General features: G+C 41.0%; 1 protein-coding gene across 1 annotated transcript in view; it reads right to left on the bottom strand.

Annotated features, from left to right (window-relative positions):
* si:ch211-250c4.3 (uncharacterized) overlaps positions 1-24,555 on the bottom strand; it is a 63,055-nt gene extending 38,500 nt beyond the window's left edge. The window contains exon 1 of the mRNA XM_028603713.1: positions 24,240-24,555. Within this exon, the coding sequence (XP_028459514.1) occupies positions 24,240-24,318 (79 nt within the window). The 5' untranslated portion in view covers positions 24,319-24,555. The remainder of the gene's footprint in view (positions 1-24,239) is intronic.
* Positions 24,556-27,998: the final 3,443 nt, after the last annotated feature.

Genomic DNA, 27,998 nt, shown 5'->3' with positions numbered 1-27,998 from the left:
GGACCACTAAGGTCTATATAAAAGAGACTTCAGATACAGTATTAACCTTGGGACCACTAAGAGAAGAGCACCATGTCATGGGACCTTTAAGGTTTGGTTAGGTTTATGCCCAAAATGACCTGGTATGGGAAAGATACTGGTTGGTATGGAAAAGATACTGGTTTAGGTTGAAATAACTACTTAAACAAGGTTCGGGGTTGTTGACTCTTTATCAGTTGAAGAACTACCTTTGTGAACAGGCTTTTGGTTGACCTGTCTGCATTTTATTTATTATGTATTACTTTGACATTTTTTGTGTATTGTGTTTTAATGTTTCATCTTGTATAGCATTTTTTAATTTCATTTATTTTTGGGATTAGCACTCTATAAATAAATTGTACGTACTTGGTTAAGATTTGGAAACAATTGTGGTCAGAGTCTAAAAAATTCCCAACGTTGGCTGTCGGTGTAAAACATGAAACTAACAGCATTCTCATGTGTCAAAGTCCCATGTTTTGTAGACCCTTATGGGCATCTGGAGGTCTTTGTTTCCTGAATTATTGGGCCTTTGCTGAAATGACTGATGATGTTGTTTTTCATGGGGGAACAGTGTCCCCCATCTGAATACCTGAATACCGCCAGTTTGAAATGTTTTCACACAGTCTGAAAGGTCTCTGACATGCTTCAAAGGAAACAAAAGACCTTGAAATACTTGAGGTTAAGCCAAAGTGTAGTTTGGCTTAACCTTATCCAGTAGTGGATTGGCTTGACCTAAGGTATTTCAACAATAGCCAGATTAAATAATACCTGGCTGATGTACAACTCCAATTCATTTTCAGGGCATTTTAAGACCAAAATGAAAGACTGTAGAAGTGCAGGTATTTCAACCATTCTGTCAACATCACTTGGCTAATTCTGGATTGGATCCAGTCATTTTACCATCAATGGACCATATTCACTAACAAAAAAGTACTTTATATCTATCTATAGTAATATGACTGGATGCGTAATCCTACATTCTTTAACTCAAATACCACAGGACCCATACAATGTGTCAGTGTACTCTACCTGTCCAGCTTTGATCTGAAGCTCCAGTTAAGACCATTACAGAGGGCAGCCATATGTGTCCTCTCCTCTTTCTCACTGTGGGCAATTTGATATGATTCTATGTCAATCAAATGGACATTTTTTTCCTACCTTCTAACCTTGGCATTGTGAGAGAAAAGGTAAAAGGGATTCCCTTGTTCCCCACGAATATGCAGGGGCCCGGATTAAGTTTAGGGGTTGTTCTATTTGTTTAGTCAAATGCTTGAAATACAACTGCAGCTGAGCACCATTTTGGAAGAACATAATTCCAGAGTTCTATATTACACCTCAACAATAATGGAGGTTGGGTGACTTCCTGCAGGGTAAATTGGAGATCTTGCTGAGGCAAATATGAGATTAAAAGTTCTTTGAAGTGGTAAATCCGACGCTTTTATCCTCTCAGAGGGGAACTCTGGAGGGAGTCCTTGGACAGGATTTTTTTTCCAAAGCATATTGTGAGAATTTGAATGTGTGGTGAACGTGGAGTGGAAGCACCTGGCTTTTTGGTTAATAGGCACATCAAAGCCAACGCAAAAGTGAATGCAGTGTGCATATGTGTGTTTGGACAATCACTCCTTTCTGTGTGGTTTAGATGATCCAGAGGGGATGTTGTGATTTTGAAGGGTGGAGGCCTCCACTGAATGATGAATGATTCACAATCAGTAATCAGTTAGAAACAGGATGTTAGCTGATTTTAACTGATCGGATGGTTTTCAACTTTGATTGTAATTTGGCACAACTGATAATCTCAAAATGGGAAATATCTTTAAATTGGATTAATACGAAACAACGCAATATTTGCTTTCTTTAAAAGGTACACTGTGTAGTGTTTTAAGTATTTTATTAGCTAAAATCATTCAGAAATATGTCCTCATTGGTGTAAAATGACCTCTGCCAAAGATCTGACTTATCCTCGTAAGCGAAGAATTTCTCATCTGTATTTACATTGGACGGGCAAGTCCAAGGAGGAGTCCATGTCATTCCGCCATTTTGAAAGACTATTATGGCTGAGAGGGACATAAAGCCCTAGCCGACCTGTCTAGCTAATCCACAACGAGTTTTTGTTCAGAGCCAGCGTCACATGACTGAAACCAGCTGAAACAGAGAAGGAGATCAGATCAAATTTGAAAGTCTGCACTGCCCTTTAGTTCATAATGGAGGATCCTACTTATGCCGAGCCACAGGAGAAGGAATCCTCGTCGCCCAAAAAGCGAAAATTGGAAGACATGTTGTCATAGCTTCTTGGTACATAACTGCTACCGTAGTCGCAACACACATTTGAAAAAGCGAGTCGCTAGAGAGCACTATTTGTTTGAAAGGTGGGAGAAATTCCTACACAGTGTACCTTTTAAATAATTGTTCATTTCTTATAATCCACTGCAACGGTTATTCTTGTATTTTATCTATTTTTTTATATTTTTTAATGTTACTGAAGTTACATTGTTGAAAATTGGAACTGTATGACAATCTATGTAAGCATATAAAGAGAATTAAAAAGTAAGTCCAGTGGGCGCGGCCATTCTGGGAATGGCAAGGATTGCGGGTTGATTACATGTATAGAGCAACGGCGTATTATACATTGTCCCACACTAGCGTCCTAAAATCTCGTATTTTATATTTTTTTAATATTTTTTAAAATTTAATTTAAAAAAATTGTTTTATATAGTTTTCAACTGCTCTTTAATGTTAATTGTAAATGACTTTGAATTGCCTGTTGCTGTAACGTGCCTTGCCTTGCTTTGACAAAATTACAATTACATCAAATCAATGAAAAGAGAAAATCCAGGTTGTTCACAGATTGAGATTTTTCTACAGAAAGAGTCTTCAATCACTCCAGAAAACAGCAACACGCACAGTTCCTAGAAAATGACCACTGTTTTCATAACCCTGTTGATGAATAGAGGCAGCTCTGCCCAAACACTGATAGTAGGCCTCTGGTGTTTGGTTGTGCAATATCAGTTGCTAACAGCTCTGAACCAGGTCTTTTCCTATGTTAAAAGAGATCTGTGTTTCCTACTGTGGTTCAACACAAAAACAGAGCTTAGCCATTTAAAAAAAATAAAAAAGAAAAGTGAAAAAGGTAAAGTGCCCTTCCCCTGTTTTTACACAGTGCTTATGTATGGCCAGAATTACAAATGACCACAACAAGTAATAAAAACTTTACTTCTAATACTTTTACATTTAATATCAGAAAATGACTTTTGATACTTTAGTACAGTAAATATCAGATACTTTAAGACTTCTAAAAGGTGACTTTAAAGGTCCAATATGTGGGAATTTCTCCCATCTAGCGTTGAGATTATATATCAATCAACTCTCTCGCGCCACGCAGTTCAAAGTAGGTATTACAGCTACGGTAGCCTTCACGCTTCAAAAAGCCGCTCTCTTGCTCTTTTCAATTTCCTTTTTCTTTTTCTGGGCGAAGAAGAAGAAGACTCCTGTTCCTGAAATTTGGATTTTGAATATGTGCGGTCCTCCATGTTTCCTTCTTCAAACTTGCCAGGGCCGGGAAGCTATGATACTCATTAGCAGCATTAGCAGCACCTGGGAGTTTATCACGTGACAGCGAAAACACGAAAGGCGGATTGATTGATTGATTGATTTTATTTGCCCATTTCATTATAAAATACGATACAACTATGAACCATACCTTAAAAAAAACAAAAAGGTCAGGATAACACAATAAAGCCCTAAGGCTTATTTCCATTGTGGTCCCAAGGAGCAGTATGTCCTCTATGTCTCTTACCGGCTAACGTATTTCAAGATGGCACATGAATATGGAGCGTTTACCCCAGTTCATGAGAATGCAAATGTAACATTTGAAGCCAATAGGAATACTTGGAATTGATGGTGGTGGTAAATATTCATGAAAAAGGACACGTTGGTGAACGGGCAACACAGATTTTGATAATGAAGAACTACACACGTTACACACTGGACTTTTAACTTCTACCAAAGTCATTTTCTGCTAAGATACTTTTACTGAAGTATTGCTTTCAAGTACTTTATACAAGACTGCCAGTTAGACATTTAGAGCAATTACTGAAAAGCCAGCAATTGTTATAATACGTTTTCAATCATTAGATCTGATAGTTAATTGCTGGATTATGTCACACATTTTATTCCCCAAAATATCCCTTTTGCAGCACATGCAAACATTGGATTGCACTCGGGTCAGAATTCCATTTTAAGCAGCATACACAAATGTAGGTCCAGCTGAAGATTTTTGAAAGAATTTAACATGGCCTTTTGGAGGAAATTAAATTTCCACTGTTTACTCTCTCGACGCTCTAACTGAATCACACTGTGGCCTCATAAAGGCTGTGATGATGCCCTGTGTATATTTCCTTTGCTTACTATAAAGTTTCAGTGTGATTTCAAAACTCTACAGCCAAGCCTAACGTTTATTTTAAAAGAAAGTTTACCTCTTTATTTTCTTTATGGACAGTGTGAACTCTTGTTGTTGGACTCTGCCATAAGCCTCTTATGCTACAAGCACAATTTGCTGAACTCTAGCTGTTTACTCCTGAAACAAATTGTCTTCTGTGTAGACTAGAAAACTAATTTCCTGTTTTGGCCGAATGCTGGGAAAAATAGAAGAATGCATACAGCTATTTCTTTCTTTTCTTTTGTCGCTTCGGCAGGTCACCGCTGGCGCTTATTGTTTTTCCCAATGACATCACTCTTTTGAGTGAAGCCCATTATGTGTTTATGGTAGCCTACATCAGTGTTTACTGTCTCCTGAGCAATACCTCTGAAGCCGCTCGAAGCCAAAGTGTGATGTAAAAGGATTAGCAATGCAAACAAGTCATGAAATGTAAAATGCTTCCAGCTGGCAGAGGCATAGAGAATCCATGGCATTATCTGTTCATAAAAAACTTTATCTTAGATTCTTGCTGTTTTCTCCAGAGCTCTCCTGCTTCACACTTATTTTTAGATGTTTCTCAGAGGCAGAGCTGCTCAGCAGATCCCAGATAAGTGTCAGATCATCCATTTTTTTCTCGCAAAGTCACCAAAGGATTTAGGGCAGGTAGACGGCGCTACAGTCACACATTATGAGTCACAGATTTTGGTGTAACACCAGAAAAGCCGTGTCCAGCCAGGTAAAAGGTAGCAGGAGATTTGTTATATAGGCTCTCTTATGGTAAATTAATGATTTTCTGTCTGAGCAAAACATTCATCTCAACTATATGACCCCGTAACGCTAACTCAGTAATCTACAGTGGGCAACACAGCACCGTCAAGAAAAGATCTTTATGACAGCAGGTGTGGTAAAAAAAAACTAAGCCTTTTGTCCAAAGCGGCCGCTAGAATCAACACAAACTGAAAATTAAATATAGCCACGCAAATATCTGGCAATATATGGTTACCAGATTGTTTTGAGCTCTCAAATTGAGTAAGCTTCTATATCTTTGTTGCACCATGCAATTTAATATGAAGCTCCGCTGCTGGAGTATAAACTGCTCCACAAAAGAGATGCAGAATGTTTTGCAGTGAGTGAAATATGGCGATGGTACGCATGTGTCTCTTAATTGAACAATGTTCCTACTGTCCTTAGAGCTAAGTAGCTTATTACAGACAGTTGGCAAGTCATCTAGGGAACGTTACTGTTATTTCAACAGTTAACCACAAAGTGGTTCTACTAATATACCATAGGCCTATAAGTTATCAATAACCTTCCAAGATCAGATGAACACATTTGTGTTAAAAAACAGTCTTTAATTTGTATTTCGGGTGCTTTCTTAAGTTTTTGGCAGGTGACCAATTCTTTTAAGTGAATTTTTACTTTTTGATTTACAGGTACAGTATGTATGGCAAGGAGCAAACTAAAAGATTGCAGGTGCGAGAAATTTGAGTACAACTGCCACTACCACCAATATACAATATGAGTGAAGTTAACTAAAAATGGTGTCTCCCAAGATTTGACTGTACTATCAAAGTGAAGACTTCAATTAAACATTTTGACAGGACTGTAAACCCTGAGGGGAGATAGCAAGGCTTAACAAAAATGTCCAGTGTCTCCTGCAGCAGTTCCTGACAACTCCTAATTGGCTGTATCAGACAGTATCAGTCAGACGGTCAGTTGTGTCAGGAGAGCTGCTGTGGTTCACACACAGCCTGCAGATAGAGGAATTAATGTAAGAAGGTCATGGAGAAGCATTGATAACATGTAGTACAGTGACTGCCATGGACTGTAGGAAGGCATAGATGGTAAAAACAGCTTTGCAAAGATTGGTATTTTCATAGTAATCTACACTATATGTAATCATGCTCGAGGCCTTTAAGTCAACAAATCAACCTGGATTCTTTCAAGAAGTAATGCGGCAATATCTTACTATTTAAGATTAAATTTAATAGCAAATACTTACTGTACCTAATATACTTAACATGGTCCCACTCTTGCAAAGGGGGTGGTGTTTGAGAATCTGGGTATTGGGGGATATAGGGCATCGGTGGTAGTGTCCTTCCTTCCGGGGTAATCGAAAGTTGTCCCAGGACCTGGTTGTGCCTCCAGGTGTAGCGGCCTTGGGACAGACTGGTTTGGCTGCCAGTGAGGATGTGCCTTAATGTTACTGGGGTTTGGCATAGAGGACATCATGGATCTTCTCCAAACGAGTTTTGGTTACGGTATTTGAGTGTAGGAAAACATTGTAGCTGGCTCTGACGATAACACTTATTCAGCTTGCTTTCATCTCCATCTCCCCCAAAGATCTTTCCAAGTGAGCTTACGATGCTCCAGGTTTTCCCAGTTAGTCCAAGGGCCCTGTTTGGACTTTGAGACCACCTTTGTGCTTCTCTCTGCCTCTTCTTGCTGCTGGACATCGGCTACCAGCTTTCTTCTCTGGGCGGATTTTGCTGTGTGCCATGTGGGTTAACTTTTCCGGAGTCTAAAACTACCTCTTCCCTGCTGTTCCTGTCCTACGATGTCTCCATGCCTGAGAGAAGATTTTGCTTGCTGTATTGCCACTTCCTCCCAGTTGCCAGTCTGGGAGCAGCTGCTGGGATCATAGTGTCTTCAGGGTCATGTCTAGCCTCACTTCGGTGAATTTTTATTCTTCAGTGAGCCTAGAGACAGAACACCGTTCTTATACAAGCCATTACTGCTGAGGCAATGCGGGAGTCAAAGCCACTTCTTGATGTATGAACTGACTATTCTCTCTAGCTTCTCAACTTTGGTAATGGGTACCTTGTAGATCGTTAGAGGCCGCATCAGACAGGGGAGCAATCTGAACGGCAGCCACCACAGTTTCAACCTGCCAGGAAGCAGGTCTTGTCTATACTAGGGGTTGCATGACTCTGATGTGATTAAAGTCAAGTCAACGTTGACTAGTCGCTGATGATGTCATAGACCTTTATTTCAGTCATTGCTCCGACAACATTGGGATGGCTGTTTCATCGATGTAGAATCTCTGGTCTGCGAGTCCTCTGATGATGGATATGCTCTTTGATTTGCTGGGTTCGAACTTCATCCGTGCCCAGGTTATGTTGGCATGAAGCTTTCCCAGCAGACGCTTGGTACGTGGCATGGTTGAGGTCAGAGTAGTCATGCCATCCATGTAGGTGCAAAAAGGAGGTAGCCACTGTCCAGACCACAGACGTTCTTTCATTTATTGCTGCCTTTGTTGTTGTTCCCAACCTTTTTGCCCCATTAGAATACATGTAAATCAGATCACTTATTTCCTTCAGCCTTTTCTCTGCTGTTCCTCTGTCCTGAGTCCATCCAAACCTAGCTCAGGTCTGTGTTCACTGTTATCCACTCTTTCACTTGAGGTCTGTGGCCTTGAATGTTGTTCTCCATGGCACCCTCCAGGCCGTGTTTGGCTGGTTTCCAGGTTACCAAATGTTGTGCTCGAAGTACCCTGCTCGGCCACTGTGCTTGGATGGATGGATGGATGGACGGATGGATGGATGGATGTACCTTGTTGGTTGATTGTTTGTTTGGTTAGTAGGTAGATGGGTAGCCAATAAAGTTGATTAATACTGCCCCAACAACCTTCACCAATAAGCTAAAACCGGGGGTAAAGTTCAAACAGCACTCAAGTGACCAGAAACTGATGATATTCATCCACAGCCTCACTGCTTACTTTTTGGTAGATATGTGTTGCTTATCCTTCCAAACAACCCTCCCAGAAATTACCGTACTTTATATACAACCAGTTTATGCTTTTTACCAGCCTGATACAGCAACACTGGTATTGTTTCACCTTGTAAGTCTGTGTGTGTTTGTCACCATGGCAAAATGTGGTCCTGGAGACACCTACTGTAGCGAGAACTACCACAGACCACTACACTACAGATGCCTATCTTTCCTACAGCTGTAAGAGTCAGTTGAACATGTACTTACAAGAAGGTTTACCCTGCCAGAATATGTACAGCTGTTTCATTCAGGTGTCAGCCTTTGTGTCAACGTCTATAGACCCAGACATCTGACTTTAAGACTGTCATACACACGTAGTTTTAGAAAATAAAAAGGTTTTGATGCTTTTTATTGGGTTGTTATTAAGGAATAGTACTCATTGTGCTTTCTTATCCCCCCGATGTTTCAGTTTATAACATGTAACCTGGACTCCCCTGTACCAAAGAAATCAAACAGTGACTCGCAAGGCAGCCTGGAATCTTCATAATGTACGTCAACAAAAGTATGAATAGATCTAAAGCAGGTGTTGGAGAAATACTAAAAAGAAGAATATAGAGAAGGTAAAGAGAATGTAGGTCAGCTGCTATATCATGTCTCAGCCAGATATGAAACAGAGAGGAGGTTTTTGTTTCTATCAAACCTAATCTTTATTTAGGACTTTATTTCTCAACAGGAAAAGTACAGTTAGTAGGAGTTAGTTAAAAGCAACCAGTCTCTCTCTTTACTTCAAATTAAAAATGATATTCTAGTCAGTACTGACTCATTTGCATTGCTCAGTTTACTTACTTAACGTATTAAAGTTAACAGCAATTAGCTGAGTTTGATGGGAATATCAGTTATACAGCTACGTGGTCATAAACCAAAGTATGTGCCAAATTTGCCAAATTTCATGACAATCCATCCAACACTTGTAGAGACATTTTACTCAAAACCCCAAAAATCAATCTCATGTTGCTAGATGAAAAGTCAGAGGGTTACCAAAGTCAGAAAGAATGTTAGAGCCAGATGTCATGGCTATCCACTGAATAGTGGTTGACATATTTCAGGTGTTGACATATTTCAGTCTTAACCAAAGTGGTGACCAACCGACCAGTGGACGGACATTATAATACGAGGAAACCAACAGCGTGGTTAAAAAGAAGAAGAATTGCAGATCTATGTTAGGACTCGTACTGTGGTGTTCTGCTTGAAAGTTGGATGTGCTACATTCACCACCCTGACATCCACATGCTTGCTTCACTCCATACAGTAAAGGGCACACTGCTTCCTGCATGGACCCTGAACATTGGCATTGGACATAAATCATGAGGTGCAGAATGGTCTATTGTGAAAATACATTCATGGGGACTGGACTGTATTAGCTGCAGCTCTGTAGGAGTCTTCTGTGATGTCTCTGTGTCCAAGTCATTCTTTTCTTAAGCCGATCTATTTTCAGCGACTGAACAGGAATGTGGAAATTGAAAAAAAAAAAAACATCAAATGAGAATGTTCTATAAAACAGGTAGCTCAAATCAAGCAATCTGATTGGTTCACCACCCTCTTCTTTTTATGTTTTAGAATGACTATGACGTCTTATTCCTTTGCACAATAAGTATCGCTCCGCGTCTGAGGAAAATGTGAGACTAACGAACTGATAGCTGGTGCAACGGAGGGAGGCCGTTCATCTGCACACACTGCCAGGACACAGAGCAGCAAAGTAGCTCTTTAAGTGTACACAATATTCAACTTTTTTTACTGCTTTACCTTGCCATCAGACAGCCCTTTCTTTATCTATGCTCCCTTCAAAGCCACTGGACTCTTGACCTAAACTGTAAATTTTACCTCGCAGCAGTTGCTGTTCTATCGCTGCCTCGATCGGTTAGTTGCTGGTCTACTGCTGTCTCGATGTGTTATTGTGTGCCTTTCTTTAGCATTAAGCAAAAGAAATGGCCTGTGCCAGCTGCTAGTGTAGGATAACGTTACCTGTGCTGCGTTTCATAGCAACTGCTTCGGTATGCCAGCCAAGGAGGGCCTATTGTGAGCATGATTATTTATTGAAAAAAATATATATTTAAAATGTAAATGACTATAACTTTCTTCTTGGTGACATTATATGACAGAAATAGCTCACTTTATTCCGTAATATGTTGTGATTATATCACAGCTTAGGGGCCTTGTTCGACCCGAAGCGGAAGCCATTTAAACATTTTTAATTCTAGCACAAGCAGAATAACAACAGATTGTTTTTCTGAACATTAGACATTGGTTTTCACTTAACCCCCTCCATTCTCACCTTTTTTTTTTCTTATCTATTTTGTCAGTGCCTGTCTGTTTCTGTGAATTACCAGCAGAAAATAAGACTTTAATTACACCATGAAGTCATCCAGCCAATTCAGCTGTGTAATCCTACTTACTGCTATTGTGATACAATCCTCCCGTACACAACCACCATCAGCCTGACAGGTGTTGGCCTGAACCAGCTGTTCTCATCCCTCCCAAACACCACAAACAGATATTCTGTCCTGTAATTGTCTACACGGGCTGACTCAGCCTATTTCCAGTCTCTGCGCTTGACTAAAATCCACAACATATAATTAGAGACAGTCCACCTCCCCTTGCCCCACCCCAGACTCATCCTAAAGCCTCTTTTTCGAAATGTCCTTCAGCCATTTCCCATCATATTCATTTCACATTCCACCGCAATGCTAGCATTGTCATTCAAGTGAGTCCCATTACAAAGTCAGAGTTTTTTAGGACTTAAGGTGCTAAATTAGAATAAGTGGATTGCCCTGTTGCCCTCTCTGATGGACACCGTGAGAACAAAGCTCTCAGCTGCTTGGAAGGCTGGAGGGAAAAACACAGCCTGAATCCAGGGGTTAGCAGAGGCCAGCGGGTGTTGGGAGTCAAAAAACAGACTTCTGCAGCCCAGCCTCATCTCTGCTTGAGGCAGAACACACTCAAATCTCCTCCCAAACTGTTTGAGGTGCATTGTGAGTAATGGAGGCACCAGGTTTTGTCAAGGAAGAACAATGTGTTGAATAAAAAAGACAATGTCTTTCTGCTGCATCAGTTTTGATACTTTTGATTTTGCACAAATCCAGCTACACGCCCTAGGGTAAACAATAAGAGAAGTCTGAAGAGAAGTTTACCGCAAGAGGACATAAGAAGTGGAGAACCACATTGATGAGAAGAAATCTTAATGAAATACAACATTACATACACATTACATAAATTATCGACTGACATTCAACACATCTGAGGGGCGAAACCACTGTGGAGGTGCCTCAGACTGACCAATAGATGACGGCTCCAAAACACTCATATAAATTACTTAATTAATTACCTCAAATGAATCCTAAGTAGATCGGGCACACTTTTTACTTCCAAGCAGATAGCCCATGCCCTTTTTACTTATTGTGCATCAAAGTATTCCATGATCTTAAAGGAATTCATTCAACATTTTGGGAAACATAAGGAGGTCATATCTGTGTATTAAATATTGAGCAGGAGTAAGGACAAAGTTAGCTTATGGCGTTTTTCCATTACATGGTACCTGCTCGATTGGTTTCCCATTAGGATAACAAGTCCCTGGGACCTGCCAACAGGTACTTTATTTAGTATCACCTCCGTGGAGGTTCCAAGTGAGCTGAGGCGATACCAAAAGGTGACGTGAAAACCTGCAGACTCCTGATTGGTCGGAGAGAATCGTCACTAATCATCATTGCTGTAGCGACAGACGGGGGTGTCCTGAACAAACCCGCCATTTTTAAATAGTTTAGCCAGCGGTGGTTTTTTTGCTGCCTCCAGCTTCTTTAGAAATTAAATGTGTCTTCTGGCAAACAGCCACATGCCGAGAATCAAAACCAACACACCTTCCACGTTCTGTGTGTGTGTCGTGTTAGGTCACGGCAGTTTCCTGCGCCATCGCTATGACGACCAGCCACTCTCACCTCACGCATGAGGCAGTACTAAATCTGCAATGGAAAATGGAGGACGGGGTACAGCGGTCGAGCCGAGCCGAGTAGAGCTGGTACTAGTGTGGGTAAGCGCCATTAGTTTAGCATAAAGACTGGAAGCAGGGGAGACAGCTACCCTGTCTCTGTCCAAAGTGAAAAAAATATACACCTCCCAACACTCCTAAGTCTCACTAATTAGCACGCTGTATCTCACTGGTTAAATACAAACATCCATCCATCCATCCATCCATCTTCGTCCACTTATCTGGGGTCGGGTCGCGGGGGGAGCAGCTCCAGCAGGGGACCCCAAACTTCCCTTTCCCGAGGAAATACAAACAGAAACGTAAAAATAACAATTTGTGGTTTGAGCGGGAGTTACCTACTGGAACTACATGTATTTCTTTAAAGTAGAGGGGTTGGGACCTGGATTACATCACAAACTATTTTACTACAAACTAATTTCTGTTACCCCTTACAGTATGTTCAAGGGATAACGTTGAAACCTAAGGCTTCACCTTCTGCAGCAGGTCTGTGTCATCTGGCTGCCCTTTAATGCAGAAGATAGATTTTCAGGAGGTATCCTAAGATTTTGGGAGGCTTTTTGAGGCACTGCATGCAGGCAGGTGTAAGCCCTCGGGCCTCTCAGATCCTGAACGCAGGAGGTCATAAACAGGCTGTGACAAGAAAGTTATTTTTTTCAGCCCAGGTGGTTTATGGGTATGTCAGCCCCCTCTGGGTGGTCAGTGGTAAAGACTGACCGCTGATCTGATAGGACAAAAACAGGTTTGAGTGGAGGAGCAAAATTCACTTTGCATTCAGTTTGAAAACAGAGTAAGAATTCTGCTGACAAATAGAGTTTTTTCATAGATAAAGTCACTAGGGATAGACCGATTATCGGCCCTGGACGATTATCAGGCCGTTTTTTGGCAGTTTGCAGATTATCTGTATCAGCGTTTTATTTGCCTGATAACCGATAAAGGTAATGAATTAAAAAGTGTTCTACTTTGGCTCGGCTCCAGCTCTGTGTCTGTCCCTCTGCTCCGGTTTCACTCACCACTGAGTCTGACTTCATGTCCCCCCCCCAACATTGTCTGACTCTCTGTTACTGGGGATTATGTTGAAAGTTTCTCATTAATTAAATAATTGCTTGAATCATTTAAACAAAGTTTTGTGTTGGAGTTTGTAACATTCCAAGGGTCTGGCAAACCGAGACTACTTTAACTACTAATACTCGGTATCGGTCTTGAAAAACCAGTATCGTTCGCTCCCTAGTCAATACCTGTCAAATGAACCCTGTTAGAAAAAGGCATCTGTAAATGAAATGGATCGAGGTAGCGTGTTAAATGTAGTTTTATCTTTGAAATGAAATTTCAGGCTATAACACCACTGGTAATGACTAAGCCCTGAGTCCAAAGCACAATTATTTTCACATGCCCTATAAGGAGCTTGAACAAGCAAATTTGTGATGACCACTGCAGCCCCCAAAACGATCCCATGGTACCATCCTCTAAACCCAGGAGAGCCGGTACATCTCTGGACTCGCCTCTCAACACGAGGCACAGCGGCGATGCCTGCTCTGTTTTCCACTGCTCTGTTGGTCGTGGCGTCATCAACCTTAGGGATGATACCCAGACTCCCTCTCTTTATCAAAGTTAACGGGGGCGGGGGGGCAGAAACCATTAAGATAAGGCAAGAATGTGCAAGAGCACTGTAATTCTAGTCAAATCTCCTTCAGCTTAGTACCTCTGACAGTTTAAAGTTACACTTCCCATACCTCGAAAAATACAGGACATACGGGTTTATGCAGCCAATTTCATAGTTCATAGTTTTTTCAATGAGACATTTAGCAAGGCTCGTATACACCCAGAACACTTTAAGGTAAGCATCTTAAACGTGTTTGGGGACATTTTCTGAAATTCTAGAGCTCTTACTAGTTCAGTTTATTGCACTTAGTTAAGGGTAAAAACTGCAAAGGTTTAAGGTTACAAAGAGACAGAGGGAAACATATCCAGCAGTTCCACATGCTTTATAAGCCAAGCATAAAAAATGGTCAGAATCAGTGGTGTGAAACTCCAAGTTAAGTCCTGCATTTAGTTTTTATTATTTATTTATTAAATTTAGTGTGTCACACATACCATATTTACTACTTTACTAACCATACATTTTTCAGGTACTTGTCACCAAATGGTGATAAGAGAGGGCGGTTTTGTGGATGGTCATTTATTTAAACGTTTCTGGTTTCTTTCCACACTTTTCTGCAGTCTCATGAAACAAAGAACATCAGATTTCAACCAGTGATGTTATCTTACAGTTTGGAGAAAAATAGTGTTATTTCATACGGTTTCAGCTCCCCAGACAACCTCCGGCTCCCTCCTGAACCTAAACAGTGACACTGTACACAATGTAAGTGTTATCTCAACAATGGCCCACTTCTTCCTACTCTGAGTAACATGGCAACAATGTGACTGCTGTCAAGCAGAGCGTAGGGGATCCCTCACAGCCACAACAATGAGCAGATTTATCATCCCTCCCACAACTAAACGGCAAGAGGATTTGCTGCTCGGCAGGTGTGGAGGCTCATACTGTAAATAAGCTGACAGTGATATCTGAACGAGGCTCGCACATGGAATGCAGAGAATCCTGATGCCAAGTTTAGAAAAGGGATCAGGGATGAGAATGAGAACTCTCAGTGTAGTGTTGGTTTCGTTTTTGTCTTGGAGCGCAATGCATTCGCTAAACCCACCAGACTCCATGTAAATAAACAGTCATTTTTCCATCGTAAAATACACTTCATTCAAAGTCGACAGAAACAAAATAAAACTATGAAAAGCTGTTTTGAGTCGTCTTTCCACTTTTTCAACCATCACAACTCTAGTTTTGGTTGAAATTAACACATAATTTAGCAATTTACATGTGAAATTATGTTGGCTCTATACATGCTAAAAGTATTATTTTTTTAAATGGAGTCTGGTGGGTTTAGCGCTAGCTGTTTCTGGTTAAACAGAAGGCTCTTAAACAGTATCTCTGTAGTGATCCTTTCCATAATGTTGTCAGACACTTAGAATATTAATCTAAGTCTGTCAGCAGTAAAACAAGCACTTTTGTGAAGGTAAATACAAGCTGCACAATTGTCCTATTAACTTACATTGTAGCCTGTTTCTCCGCTGCTGACTGCAGTGATCTCACTTAATACTGGACCAATATCAAAGATTGTTGTTCCCATCAGTCACTTAGACATAAAAACATAGGAACATAGGACCTTTCTCTTAAATATGTTCTTAAGAAAGTCCCTAAGAAAAGTCTACGTCGGATTCATGACGTGTTCTTAAACCGCAGAATTGTTCGCACCTGTGTTCTTAGGATTGATGAATCTCACGTCTTCGTAATTGAAAGCGCGTGCCAGTTGTTCCTAATTAGCATAAGAAAACACCCCGCAAATTCCCATATAAGGACATAACACTTCCTGTGCACCTCCTAGGAAGCGCTGAGATGGTTGTCTGAGTCGCAGATGACTTGTACATTGCAGTGGTGTACTGAATCTCAGTACTTAAGTAAAAGTACAAATAACCAAAGACATATTTACTTTAGTAAAAGTAGAAGTACCACACTGACAACCCTACTTAAGTAAAAGTAAAAAGTACCTGATTTTAAGTACTTGCATAACCAGTTATTCTCTTAATCTTATTTGCATATTACCATTTTAAATGTCTGGTAATATGTCCACTACCACAAACAAGGCATGGCTTTTAAAAAATAGTTCCTATCCTAATTTATTTTAAGACGGTTTTATTTTCTATAACCATGGGAGCGTAAGCAAATAAAGTGTGTGAAGCAGCGGGAATGGAGAGGCGATGTGAAGAGGTCCAGCCAAATAAATAAGATATGAACGCGTCTTATGGCGCTGACATACTAACCAGACGGCCGACCGTCGTTAGAAAAGGCAGTCGGACTGATCAGTCGGGTCCCCGAGAGCCCAAAAACTGCCTCAAAACACACAGAGGCGACACCGACTTGAGCGTACGTAATACATAAGGGATAATGTAGGTTGTTATAGCGAATACAACCCCGACAGGGTGATCAGGACTCAAGGACAGTCTTGAATCAGCCTGAAGGGATTGTATTCGTTATAACAACCGCCTTGCTCTACATTATCCTGCTTATTACATGGCTACTTACCAAATAAATCAATAATTTGACTAATAATTTGACAAAATATTGATTTAAATGGGAGTTTATTGATTTAAATACGATTGTATTGCTTCCACTAGAGAAAATAGTCCGTTCCGTCTCTACGGTTGGAATGCTGCGTCCATAGCAACGTAAAAACTCTGTAATGCAGTCCTTCGTCTATTAGCTACTCAACACCACCTTATGGGCTGTGGTAGTAGCCGTATATTTTATGGGGTGCTGCCGTGGTGGACAAATGACCCAGCTGCTGTTTTAATCACTGCAGGAATTGACACATTAGCTAAAGCGTTGTAGTGAGCTAGCGGGCTATCGGCTGCTCTAATTTACATTAAACTGAACATTTCTGTTGACGGTGAAGTGAGACACGGTGAATGGCTTCTTTGGGAATATTTATGTGGACGTTTATGTCCTCATTCATCTCGTTTCCTTTTTGCAGAGCCGCTGCATGTTGACACACATGTAAGTTAACGTTAAACAAGGTGCAATGTAAGCTAACTAATTAGCGTTGTTGTCCCTACGGCTGTTACAGCGTAGCTAGCGATCATAGACGGTATAGAAAGATACTAGCGATAGACGCTCATCAGATCTGCTGTCATTGCTTGAATTGGAGGACAGAAGTTGCTCCACGTTTCCCCACTTTTTGCCACAGCTGATAGGCTAAATTATCCGGACTTCTTTCAGCGGATTGATTGATACCTGTCCTCCAGAGTGAACAGAACTGCGTCCATGGCAACGCTCTGCTTCTGCATGGCAACGGTGTGTTATACTTAGCAGCGGTCTGGTATCAAGAAATAACAGACCGCATTTTACATTAGAATTCAACCAAGCCATGTAATAAGTCTCCATAGCAGCAGGCGCCGCTACTCTGTATCAAAGGGTACTTCTATACTCTTTGTCTGTATTGTATTGCAGCTGATTGGACGAACGCGTCACGTGAGTTTGTTTTCTCTCCGGAAATTCAAAGCCAGACTGTCATGGCAGCTTGTTCAGAATCCGATCTCATATTGTACTAAAATAGTTCACCGAAACGTGTTTCTGAAAACGTTTGAAGAGAGAAATAGGCCATACAGTTGCTGAATCTGTCTTCATTTCAGATCGAAAAAGGTCAGTTTAAAAGATTTTCCTCAGATTTTGAGAGGCTCATCCACTCGCCATTTCCAGGTGATTCCCGACTGCCCTGCCTCCGACTGAACATGTCAGGTCGGCCAAAATGAACGCCGACAGCCCCTCCGCCTGACGACGGCACGGGACACACCGAACAGACTCGAGTCACCGACCTCGCCAGACTGTCCAACGGCCGATTATCGGGTTAGTGTGTCAGCGCCCTTACGCAGCCTGGCAGAGAAGTAAACAACGCTGTGGAGAGAAATAGATGGCAAATATGATTTAAAAAGGGGACTCAGTGGCGGTTTTTGGTACGGGCGAACCGGGCAGCCGCCCGGGGCGGCATTTTTTTCTTGTCACATGGGGGGCGGCACGAGAACTTAAAAGTTTTTTTTAAAAAATCATGAAGCGTTTTTCTGTTTTCTATAATTTCACTGTGTGGGGAATTGTCTGATCAGCGCCCCCAGCAGCTGCAGGTGTCCTGCTTGCTGAGAGAGGTCAACACCCCCTACTTTCACAATGAAATGGACTAGTCTGTAACACTGCGCCGCAGCGCGAAAGATAAACACAAAGTGACAGGAGAAATGGGAAGTGGTCTACACAGAGACGGAGCAAGATGAGTCTAAACCTTTCTTTTATGTCAATGGTCTAAACGCCAAAATGAAACAAAGTTACCCAAGCGGCTCAAATAAAAGAAAAAAGTGAAAAGACATGTTTTCGGCAGTAGCAGGACCTTCATCAGCTGCCGTGGCCGATGATAGTGGTGTCGGGACTCGGCAGCAGTGGCATATGCACAGTGAGGAGGAGACTCAGGAGGAGAGGGACAGAGATGAGGGAGTGAGGCTACAACCTGCTGTAAACACAACTCCCCTTAAAACACTTTGGCCCTTGGTAAAACTGAGTGGTGGACAAACTGTAACACTACAACAATAAAAAAGTAGGCAAGCTTTACTGTATGATTGCATTAGAAGCCTATATAAACGTTGCACATCATGCAAACTTTCTTAATGAGAAGTGTAGCTTTTGTATATGCGTTGACAGACAAATTCTCATGATAGACCTCTTCAAATTAAAGCACAGGGCCTCTTGAAATGATATATATATATATAGCTTGTTTTATGATTAATTAGGAGTATACAGTTTTAGTGTATTAATAAATGGTTGTTGAAGTATTTAATGTGTCAACTCTCACTGATTATTGTTTTCTCATTACATGGCATTAGTAGTTTTAGGAGTAGGAGTTGGTATACATATTCAGGGGAGAGCAAGGCTGGGTACAGCTTTATCAATACTAGTTAAACAGTTTTAGTACAGCTTTATTCCCAACTTGAGTATATTTTAAATTAGTTGTTCTTATGTTCTATCCTATTATTATTTCATGTTTATTCTATCATATTATTTCATTTATATTCTGTGTGTGCTGTGTGTCTGATATTGTGCTGCTGCAACACTGGTATTTCCCATTTTTTTTGGATCAAGAAAAATCTATCTATCTGTCAGTCAATCAGTCAGTCAGTCAGTCAGTCAGTCAGTCAGTAATCTCATGTGGTGGGCCGAGCAGATTTCATACGATGACATCATTGATGATTTTGCATCAAGGAAGGCCAGAAAGGTCAGGTTTTACTTGTAGTTTGGGTTTTCTGTTCTTAGTGCTATAGTGTAATAATTACATTGTCTTTAGTGTGTTTCCACATATCGTGTGATGAAGGATTTGTGCTATTTCGAATATTTATTCTATATTGTGTCTTTTGGCAATGTTGGAGGTAGAGATTGTGCACCTTAAAAATAAAAAAGTGAGGGGGGGGGGGCTCGGAGGGGGTCTCGACCAGGGCGTCATTCAATGTAGAACTGACTCTGAGGGGAATAATAAAAAACAAACATTTTCACTTTTACCGGAGGCTGTATTACTGAGGGTCAGCTGCGCCCAGGCTCTGGAGCACCGGAGCCGGCTTGGAAGCCGATGAAGGATCGGCAGAAATTCTGATCAGAAAATCTAACGGAACGTTGTATAAATGTAGTGGAGTAGAAAGTATAGATAATTGCTGCAAAATGTAACAAAGTAAAAGTCAAAAGTATGCACTATTGATTTTACTTAAGTAAAGTACAGAGACGTGAAAAATTTAGTAAAGTATTTATACTTCATTACATTCCACTACTGCCTTTTGGCCCTATAAATAGCGCAATCAATCACCAAATAACGCAGGATTTAATCAGTTTAATTGCTGATGTAAATTGCAGTGTTTTTGTTTCTTTGCATACTAGGATTTGTTTTGCCAACAAATGATCAGAAATACATTACAGTAAAATACGACTGTAGAATTAAATAAAATGCAGTAACCGCAGTAGTGCCCAGTGCCAGTGCCACCGTAATATTAAGCCTTGATCCCCCTCTGGCCCTATAACTGTGGCAAATATTTTCATACATTTTTATTACCACTTTATCCCCAAAGAGGTGATATTATTCTGTGCAGTGATAAATAAAATGTAGGTTGACACTGAATTCTTGTGTTTATTGTTATATGTGTATCTAGTCTTTTGTAGAACCAAACCTATGGAGGGTTGGTGGTATGTAACACTTGTGCTTAATATATTTGGTATCCCTAAAATGGCATGTGGCCCCAGCCTGCCCCCCCCTACATCTTTATCATCCCTCCCACAACTAAACGGCCAGAGGATTTGCTGCTTGGCAGGTATGGAGGCTCCTACTGTAAATCAGCTGACAGTGATATCTGAACGAGGCTCGCACATGGAATGCAGACCAACATGATGTCAAGTATAGAAAAGGGATCAGGGACGACTATGAGAACTCTCAGTGTAGTGTTGGTTTTGATTTTGTCTCGGAGCGTCACGTATGGAGAGATTTCACACGGCCAACACAGATGAACATGGCTTGACATACTGTTGTCATAGCAACACTCGTCAAACATTATATAAATTCTGTTATATAGAATTTACACCTATTAAAGCTCCACTTATTAGTATATTTATATTTGCAATGGATCAACTGGAGTGTGTAAGGGGTCACTCATAGTGAAGAAACCAGAGAAAATCCTCAACTGTGCTGTTCCCTTCATCTCTTTGGAGCTTTTTAACAATCTTTTAGCTCGTTGTTTTTGGTTTTACAGTCCACAGCCCCAGTAACAAAAGGACCTATGCAGCTTTAAAGCTGGAATATTTCTATGTTCACTGTGAATCATATGACTACTGTACATGTAGGTTATGTGAAAGGTTTTGATCGCAATGATAAACCCACAGAGAATTATCACAAAACTTTCAGTTTAACAAAGTTTTTAGCCTCTTTTAGCTAATTGTTTTGATTTTACAGAGAGCAAATGTTACCCTATCACAGAAATTTGCCATTTTGTATTAGTGTTTGAATTCTCCGCGGTTAATTTCATTCACTATCTGGGATGCATCTCATGTCACTTATTTTTTATAGATCCTCAACTCCTTGGTCCTCATCTGAACCGGAAGTTGTTCTGTCCCTCCTCAGTGAAGGCTCAAAGGGGAGCGTGTCTATGTTGCCACAGCCCTATGTTCCCAAGTATCTTTTTTTGACTGAAAATTAGGCCATATGTTCCCACATTTCTAAGATTTTTTCCAAAATTAGGCCCTATGTTGCCACATTTCACACACACAGTTACCCTTTTTCAAAAGGGTAGTTACCCTTTTTCAGAAGGGTAGTTATCCTTTTTCAGAAGGTTAACGAATGGTTAGTTACCCTTTTTCAAAAGGGTAGTTACACTTTTTTAAAAGGGTAGTTACCCTTTTCAAAAAGAAGGGTAACTAACTATTCGTTACCCTTCTGAAAAAGGGTAACTACCCTTCTGAAAAAGGGTAACTAACCTTTTGAAAAAGGGTAACTAACCATTCGTTACCCTTCTGAAAAAGGGTAACTACCCTTTTGAAAAAGAAGGGTAACTAACCATTTGTTACCCTTCTGAAAAAGGGTAACTACCCTTCTGAAAAGGGTAACTAACCTTTTGAAAAAGGGTAACTAACCATTCGTTACCCTTCTGAAAAAGGGTAACTACCCTTTTGAAAAAGGGTAACTACCCTTCTGAAAAAGGGTAACTAACCATTCGTTACCCTTCTGAAAAAGGGTAACTACCCTTCTGAAAAAGGGTAACTACCCTTTTCAAAAAGTGTAACTACCCTTTTCAAAAAGAGTAACTAACCATTCGTTACCCTTCTGAAAAAGGCTAACTACCCTTTTGAAAAAGGGTAACTACCCTTCTGAAAAGGTGTAACTACCCTTTTCAAAAAGAGTAACTAACCATTCGTTACCCTTCTGAAAAAGGCTAACTACCCTTTTGAAAAAGGGTAACTACCCTTCTGAAAAAGGGTAACTACCCTTTTGAAAAAGGGTAACTAACCATTCGTTACCCTTCTGAAAAAGGGTAACTACCCTTTTCAAAAAGTGTAACTACCTTTTTGAAAAAGGGTAACTAACCATTTGTTACCCTTCTGAAAAAGGGTAACTACCATTCTGAAAAAGGGTAACTAACCTTTTGAAAAAGGGTAACTAACCATTCGTTACCCTTCTGAAAAAGGGTAAGTACCCTTCTGAAAAAGGGTAACTACCCTTTTGAAAAAGGGTAACTAACCATTCGTTACCCTTCTGAAAAGGGTAAGTACCCTTCTGAAAAAGGGTAACTACCCTTTTGAAAAAGGGTAACTACCCTTCTGAAAAAGGGTAGCTACCCTTTTCAAAAAGGGTAACTACCCTTTTGAAAAAGGGTAACTAACCATTCGTTACCCTTCTGAAAAAGGGTAACTACTCTTTTCAAAAAGGGTAACTACCCTTCTGAAAAAGGGTAACTACCCTTTTCAAAAAGGGTAACTAACCATTCGTTACCCTTCTGAAAAAGGGTAACTACCCTTCTGAAAAAGGGTAACTACCCTTTTGAAAAAGGGTAACTAACCATTCGTTACCCTTCTGAAAAAGGGTAACTACCATTTTGAAAAAGGGTAACTACCCTTCTGAAAAAGGGTAACTACCCTTTTCAAAAAGGGTAACTATCCTTCTGAAAGAGGCTAACTACCCTTTTGAAAAAGGGTAACTAACCATTCGTTACCCTTCTGAAAAAGGGTAACTACCCTTTCAAAAACAGTAACTAATCATTAACTACCTATTTTTTTGTGTACCTTATTGTATTGTAAAGTGTTTCCTGATCCCCCTTTCTCCCAACTTGGTAGCCAATTACACCCAACCTATTATCCAGTAGCAATGGACTATAGATGGAATGTAACCCTAACCCTAACATAATCTTAGAAATGTGGGAAAATAGGGCCTAATTTTAAAAAAAATCTTAGAAATGTGGGAACATAGGGCTGTGGGATCATTGGGCTGTCGCAACATAGGGCTGACCCTGCTCAAAGCTCTTATTTCTGCCCCGAGGAGCGAGCAACAAGGAGGGATCATCATCATCATCTTCTGCCTCCAAGTGCCCAAAACAATTAATGCAACTTTAAAATCTAATAAAGTATTTATGTAATGATGAATCACACAATCAGACAAATATATATTAGAGAACATATTATCACATTTCACAGTTATAACTATCTACTATTTGCTTTCTATTAATTGCTGCTGTAATGAAGCTACAGTAACCTAACTGCCCTGGCTGTTTTTGTCTTGCAGACATAAGGATTAGTACAGCAATTACCTCGCAATAAGTAAAGACCCAGATTGCATTGTTGTATGAATTGTCCTTTGAAAGCTGCTGTTCTATTTTGTTCTCCCGTTACAGTAGACACATGGAAGGGGGGGGGGGGGGGGGGGTAGGCCTACATGAGTTCTCTGTTTTGTTGTTACAACCAGAACCAGACACACTTACAGCTCTGTTTTTTAATTAAAAGCACTAGTTTAAGTGAAATTAAAAGTTCTATAATAAGAGGCCAGACAAGATGAAGAATTAAGTCTTAAAAGTTCCTCCTGAATCTTTATTGCCCTTTAGAAAGAAAAATCCTGTCTGGTAATCCAATTAAACTCTTATAAAAACCGACTGAGTCATATGATGCAACTGCTTTCATTTTTTTATTTAAACATCCACAGATTTGCTTCACATCAAAGTGTCCCTGTAGAGCCACAGCTAACGCAGTTCTCAAAGAGTTTCACACTCCCGCTCAATTAAAAAGTCAGCAGCCCGGAGGCCCTAGAGTGTGAATCATCCCTCCATTTCAACAAATCCCCTCATCAGAGAGAGATCAGATGGAAACCCTGCGACTCAAGTTACTGCTCCATCTCATCCAGCCAACAACAGCTAGTAGTTTAATTTTTTTCTACTGGTCAAATATTTTCCAAGGAAAATAAACCAGACTATGAATACATTTAAGCATCCATGTTTCTTGAAATTGTTTTTATTTGGATTGATGGCAGATTTACAGTACATTAAAGTCTTCTCTGGTTCAGCGTAGCTCGTAATCGATCACACACGCATCACGTGATCACAACATAGGGTTGATGGGAAATGTAGGATTAGTAGTGTTACCAGATAAAGATTACGTTTCCAAGTCAAACACACACACAAAACCGCCAACATTTCTTGAAGGAAAACAGACCATTCTGGGAACATTTCTACAGCCGGCCGATTCAAACATTTATCACCTGCCATTCATCACCTGCCAAATTGGCTATTAACTTTACAATGTTAGCCGCCAAAGTTAATTTTTGCCGCATTTGGCAGGTGGCCAGTTGTCAATTTAAAGCCCGGATCTCATCTCACTGGAGACATGAACTGGTGGCGAAGATTAAGCCACTCATAATGCCATGGACAGACATAGGAGAAGACAGAAGGTGACTGTACCTTTTCTCCAAGGAGCCAGGATGGAGAATGACTTCTGCCAGCTGATGACCAGCCCGGCCTTTTTCCTCTTCACACTCATGTTCCTGTTACAATCCCTGAGGTTTGAGGACAATTCAAATGTGGCGAGGTTGAAAAAAGAAAATAAAACACTTCCTCAGAGATTCCTCATGGTGTTTTTCAAGAGGTAGCCTTGACGTCTCAGTGGTGGACAAGGCGTCTGTTGTTGGAGGATTCAGAGTGGAGGTTGTCCTGGAGCAGGGTCATGATACCTGTGTTTCCTCGCCTGCTGGACGGCCTGGGCGCTTGTGTGTGAGTGTGTGAGAGCTCCAGCTGACAACAGTAAAGGGGGCTGTGCTCCACTCAGAGCAATGACAGCATAAGGAGGAGGAGGAGGAGGAGGAGGAGGAGGAGCCGCCAGAGCTGGGAAAGAGGTGGAGGAGGACTGAGATTTACACTCAGCCTGAAGGCGAACAGGGAGCGACCAGAGCTGGAGGAAAAGCTAGAATGGATTAAGAGGGAGGAGGCTGATGTTCTACTGATATTTAAATTCACTTCAATCACAGCTTCAAACTTCAGATACTCATAGTAAATTACAATTATGAGCCACTTAAAAGCTCTACAAAGCACATGTTCTCATGTCGACCATACACAGCAACATTATAACACAGTTGGTGTTGGTATAGTAATAACTATTTTATTGTTACTGTTAAATATTTCAAACCAACCACAGTGGTTTTTACAGAACAGTTGGGGCTAAGGGTTCATTTATAGACCTGTCATTAGTTTTAATAGGAATGTAGTCTGCAAGCCATTTGTCATTAACAGTTAACACAGCTGTCCTGACAAGGGATAAGCCGAATATCGGCCCTGGCTTAAATTTCTGACTGGCTCTTAGAGTCTTGCCTGACACTTAGCCAGATATCATTGTTGAGGGGGAAAAGGATCCAGACTGTGTCACATTTTAAATAGTTGGGAATAACTTGACTCACAACTGTCCTTTAAGAAACATATGAAACAGGTGTGTTAAAGTAGTCAAATTGAATGTAAGGAACTTTAGATATATTAGAAACCAGCTCCCCTTACATGCAGCAAAACTTTCTATGCACTTAATAATTTTTAATAATAATAAATAAATAAATAATAAAACCGTATCACAAGCTGGTCACAAGCTTGAAAAACAGCACATGCTCCACTGCAAACACTTTAGAAACAGACGCTCAAGGCAGACAAAAAGCCATCAGGTTATCACCACTGTAACATAATTATGTTAACATAATAATGTTACAGTGGTGATAACTTGACATAACCTCATGATCTTTAACGGTCTTGTGTTTGGTGCTGATGTAATCAATGGTTTGGCCGCTCCTCCATTAAATGAGTTTGTATCACTGCGCTCAGACAATGGGAGGAGAACTAGGACGACCAACAGATGGGACTGTGCAGTACAGCACAGATCTTCTGAGTTTGGCAGAGAGTCTTCTCTGTTAAACGTCTGGTATACTCGCCGTTCCCGTCCTGTCGCGCGCCAGTGTGACGTCATGGGAGCGCCGTAACTGTTTATACTGCCGCGTGGTGGTCGCGACACTAGTTGCAGTCTTCTCCTGAACAGAGGTGTCGCAACTGAGGAAAGGCTACCTGCTATTTCTACGGACTAGAAGAAGAAGAAAGAGGTCAACAATGGCGAAGAGAAGAAGAGAAGCACTTAGAATACTTCAGAATGTCTGCGTAACGAATGGATGACCTACTTCGTCAGATCAAGCCTTTCATTCACCATACAAGAACTCATCTTAAAGGGGTGATAGAATGATTATATAGGGTATTTCACACTGTTCCTTATAGTCGCCCTTATGCATCCCTGTGTTTTGGCCCTATTTGTAACAAGAGCTTTTCTTCCAAATATGGTATGCTCATGAATATTTAGATGAGCTGCGCGCTGATTGGTTGAGCGAATTGCCATACGCACACATTAGAGACGCGTGCTGATTGGTTGAGCGAATCCCACATCCACACACATTAGAGAAGCGACAAAATCTCATATTCCAGACACTGGGGTTAGGGTTAGGGTTAGGGTTAGAAATCAACTATATAAAGCTCAAATATGGGCCGTTTTACGAAAATTGATGGCTAGCTAATTGCCAATTTGATAAGACGTGTCGGACTTTAGGAGCTCCACACAGTCTGACAAGAAAGCAGCAGCCTGCTGGGCTCCATACCCAGGGCAAAGTCACCCTTTGTGGATTACTGCATTACGGGGCTCCCTGGCCGGCTGCCGGCATAACTATAATATATTTACGGTTTGAATTTCGTCACGCCACTTATATCACAGCTACCCCAAGGTCTTACAAAGCTAACGTTGTGTCCGTTTTCAATGTATGGCATTTTGTGAACGTCAGGCGTTTTTTTTAGGAGGAGCAGCTAGCTAGCTATATGTCCCATTCAATACAATGGGAAAAGATCGCTGCTAGCTAGCTACACTTTCAGCATAAATATAGCAGCTATATTTACAGTTTGAATTTCATCACGCCACTTATATCACAGCTATCCCAAGGTCTTACAAAGCTAACAATGGTGTCAGATCTCAATTTAATGAATTTTTGTGAACGCTAGCTAGCTAGGGGTTTTGTTAGCTGCAACTGTCCCTTCAATCCTATGTAGCTACAAATCACGGATAGTTAGCTTAATTTTCGGTGTAATTCGAGTATATTTACAGTTTGAATTTTGTCACACTACTTATATAACCTCTACCCCAAGGTCTTATAAAGCTAACAACGTGTATGTGTCCGATTTAAATTTTATAATTTTGTGAATTTCAGAGGAATTCTAAGAGGAGGCTAGCTAGCTCTCATTGATAGAGCTCCATCCAGCCGCAGGCTCTATCAATGAGACTCGCAGACAAGAGGCGTTTATTTCACCGATCGTTTGTTTAAATAACTCAACACATTATAATTACACACATTATAAGATTAACTGAAACCTGTGGTAAGAGATTGCTGGTGTAACAAGCTCGCTGACCGTGCTCTCACTCACACACGAGGCATTTAGCAGGAAGAAGGGAGCTGCAGGCCCTGGAGCTCTGTCAGAGCAACGGCGTTTGGTAGTCCATTAGCCCCAAAAACGGTGACTTTGTGCGGGTATGGAGTGCTGTGGGCTGCCAGCCCTGACGGAGCTCAATCGAGCTCACAGCAGGCCGGGGTCTGTGAAGGGAGGCAGGCCGGGTGGCGAGGCAGCAACACAGGCAGCACCGGCCGCTGAACTCCGACACACAGTCGGACAAAATTTACAATTAGACATCAATTTTCGTAAAACAGCCCATATTTGACCTCTACATAGTTGATTTCTCGCATAAAAAAGTTGACGTCAACTAGGCGGCTTGTTGAGATTTGCCCGTTTTCAGAGGCAGTTTCAAATTGTGAGATTTGCAGAGGAAAGAGGTGTCAATTGGATTTAGAGGTTCTATGTATGTCCTAGTTACCCACTAAACTGTCATTATTCAACTATGACAAGGTAAAATCGGTTTTGCATTCTCTCAGGGACATGCAGTTCCTCTGAGAGTCCTGGCATCACGTTGCTCTCAAACTCGTTCATGCCTCCTGTTTCTGCTTTGTCGTGCGCCACTGAAAAAAATAGAGTGGTGCACTTAAAATCCTGGCGCGTAGGATTCGAATCCGACCTGCTGCCCTTTGCTGCGTGTCATTCCCCATCTCTCAACCCCTTTCATATCAATCTACTTTGAAATAAAGGGAAAAGCCCCCAAAAAAT

Source organism: Perca flavescens, chromosome 17 (genome assembly GCF_004354835.1).
Source record: "Perca flavescens isolate YP-PL-M2 chromosome 17, PFLA_1.0, whole genome shotgun sequence".
NCBI lineage: Eukaryota > Metazoa > Chordata > Actinopteri > Perciformes > Percidae > Perca > Perca flavescens.
This window is presented reverse-complemented; position numbering and strand designations above follow the sequence as displayed.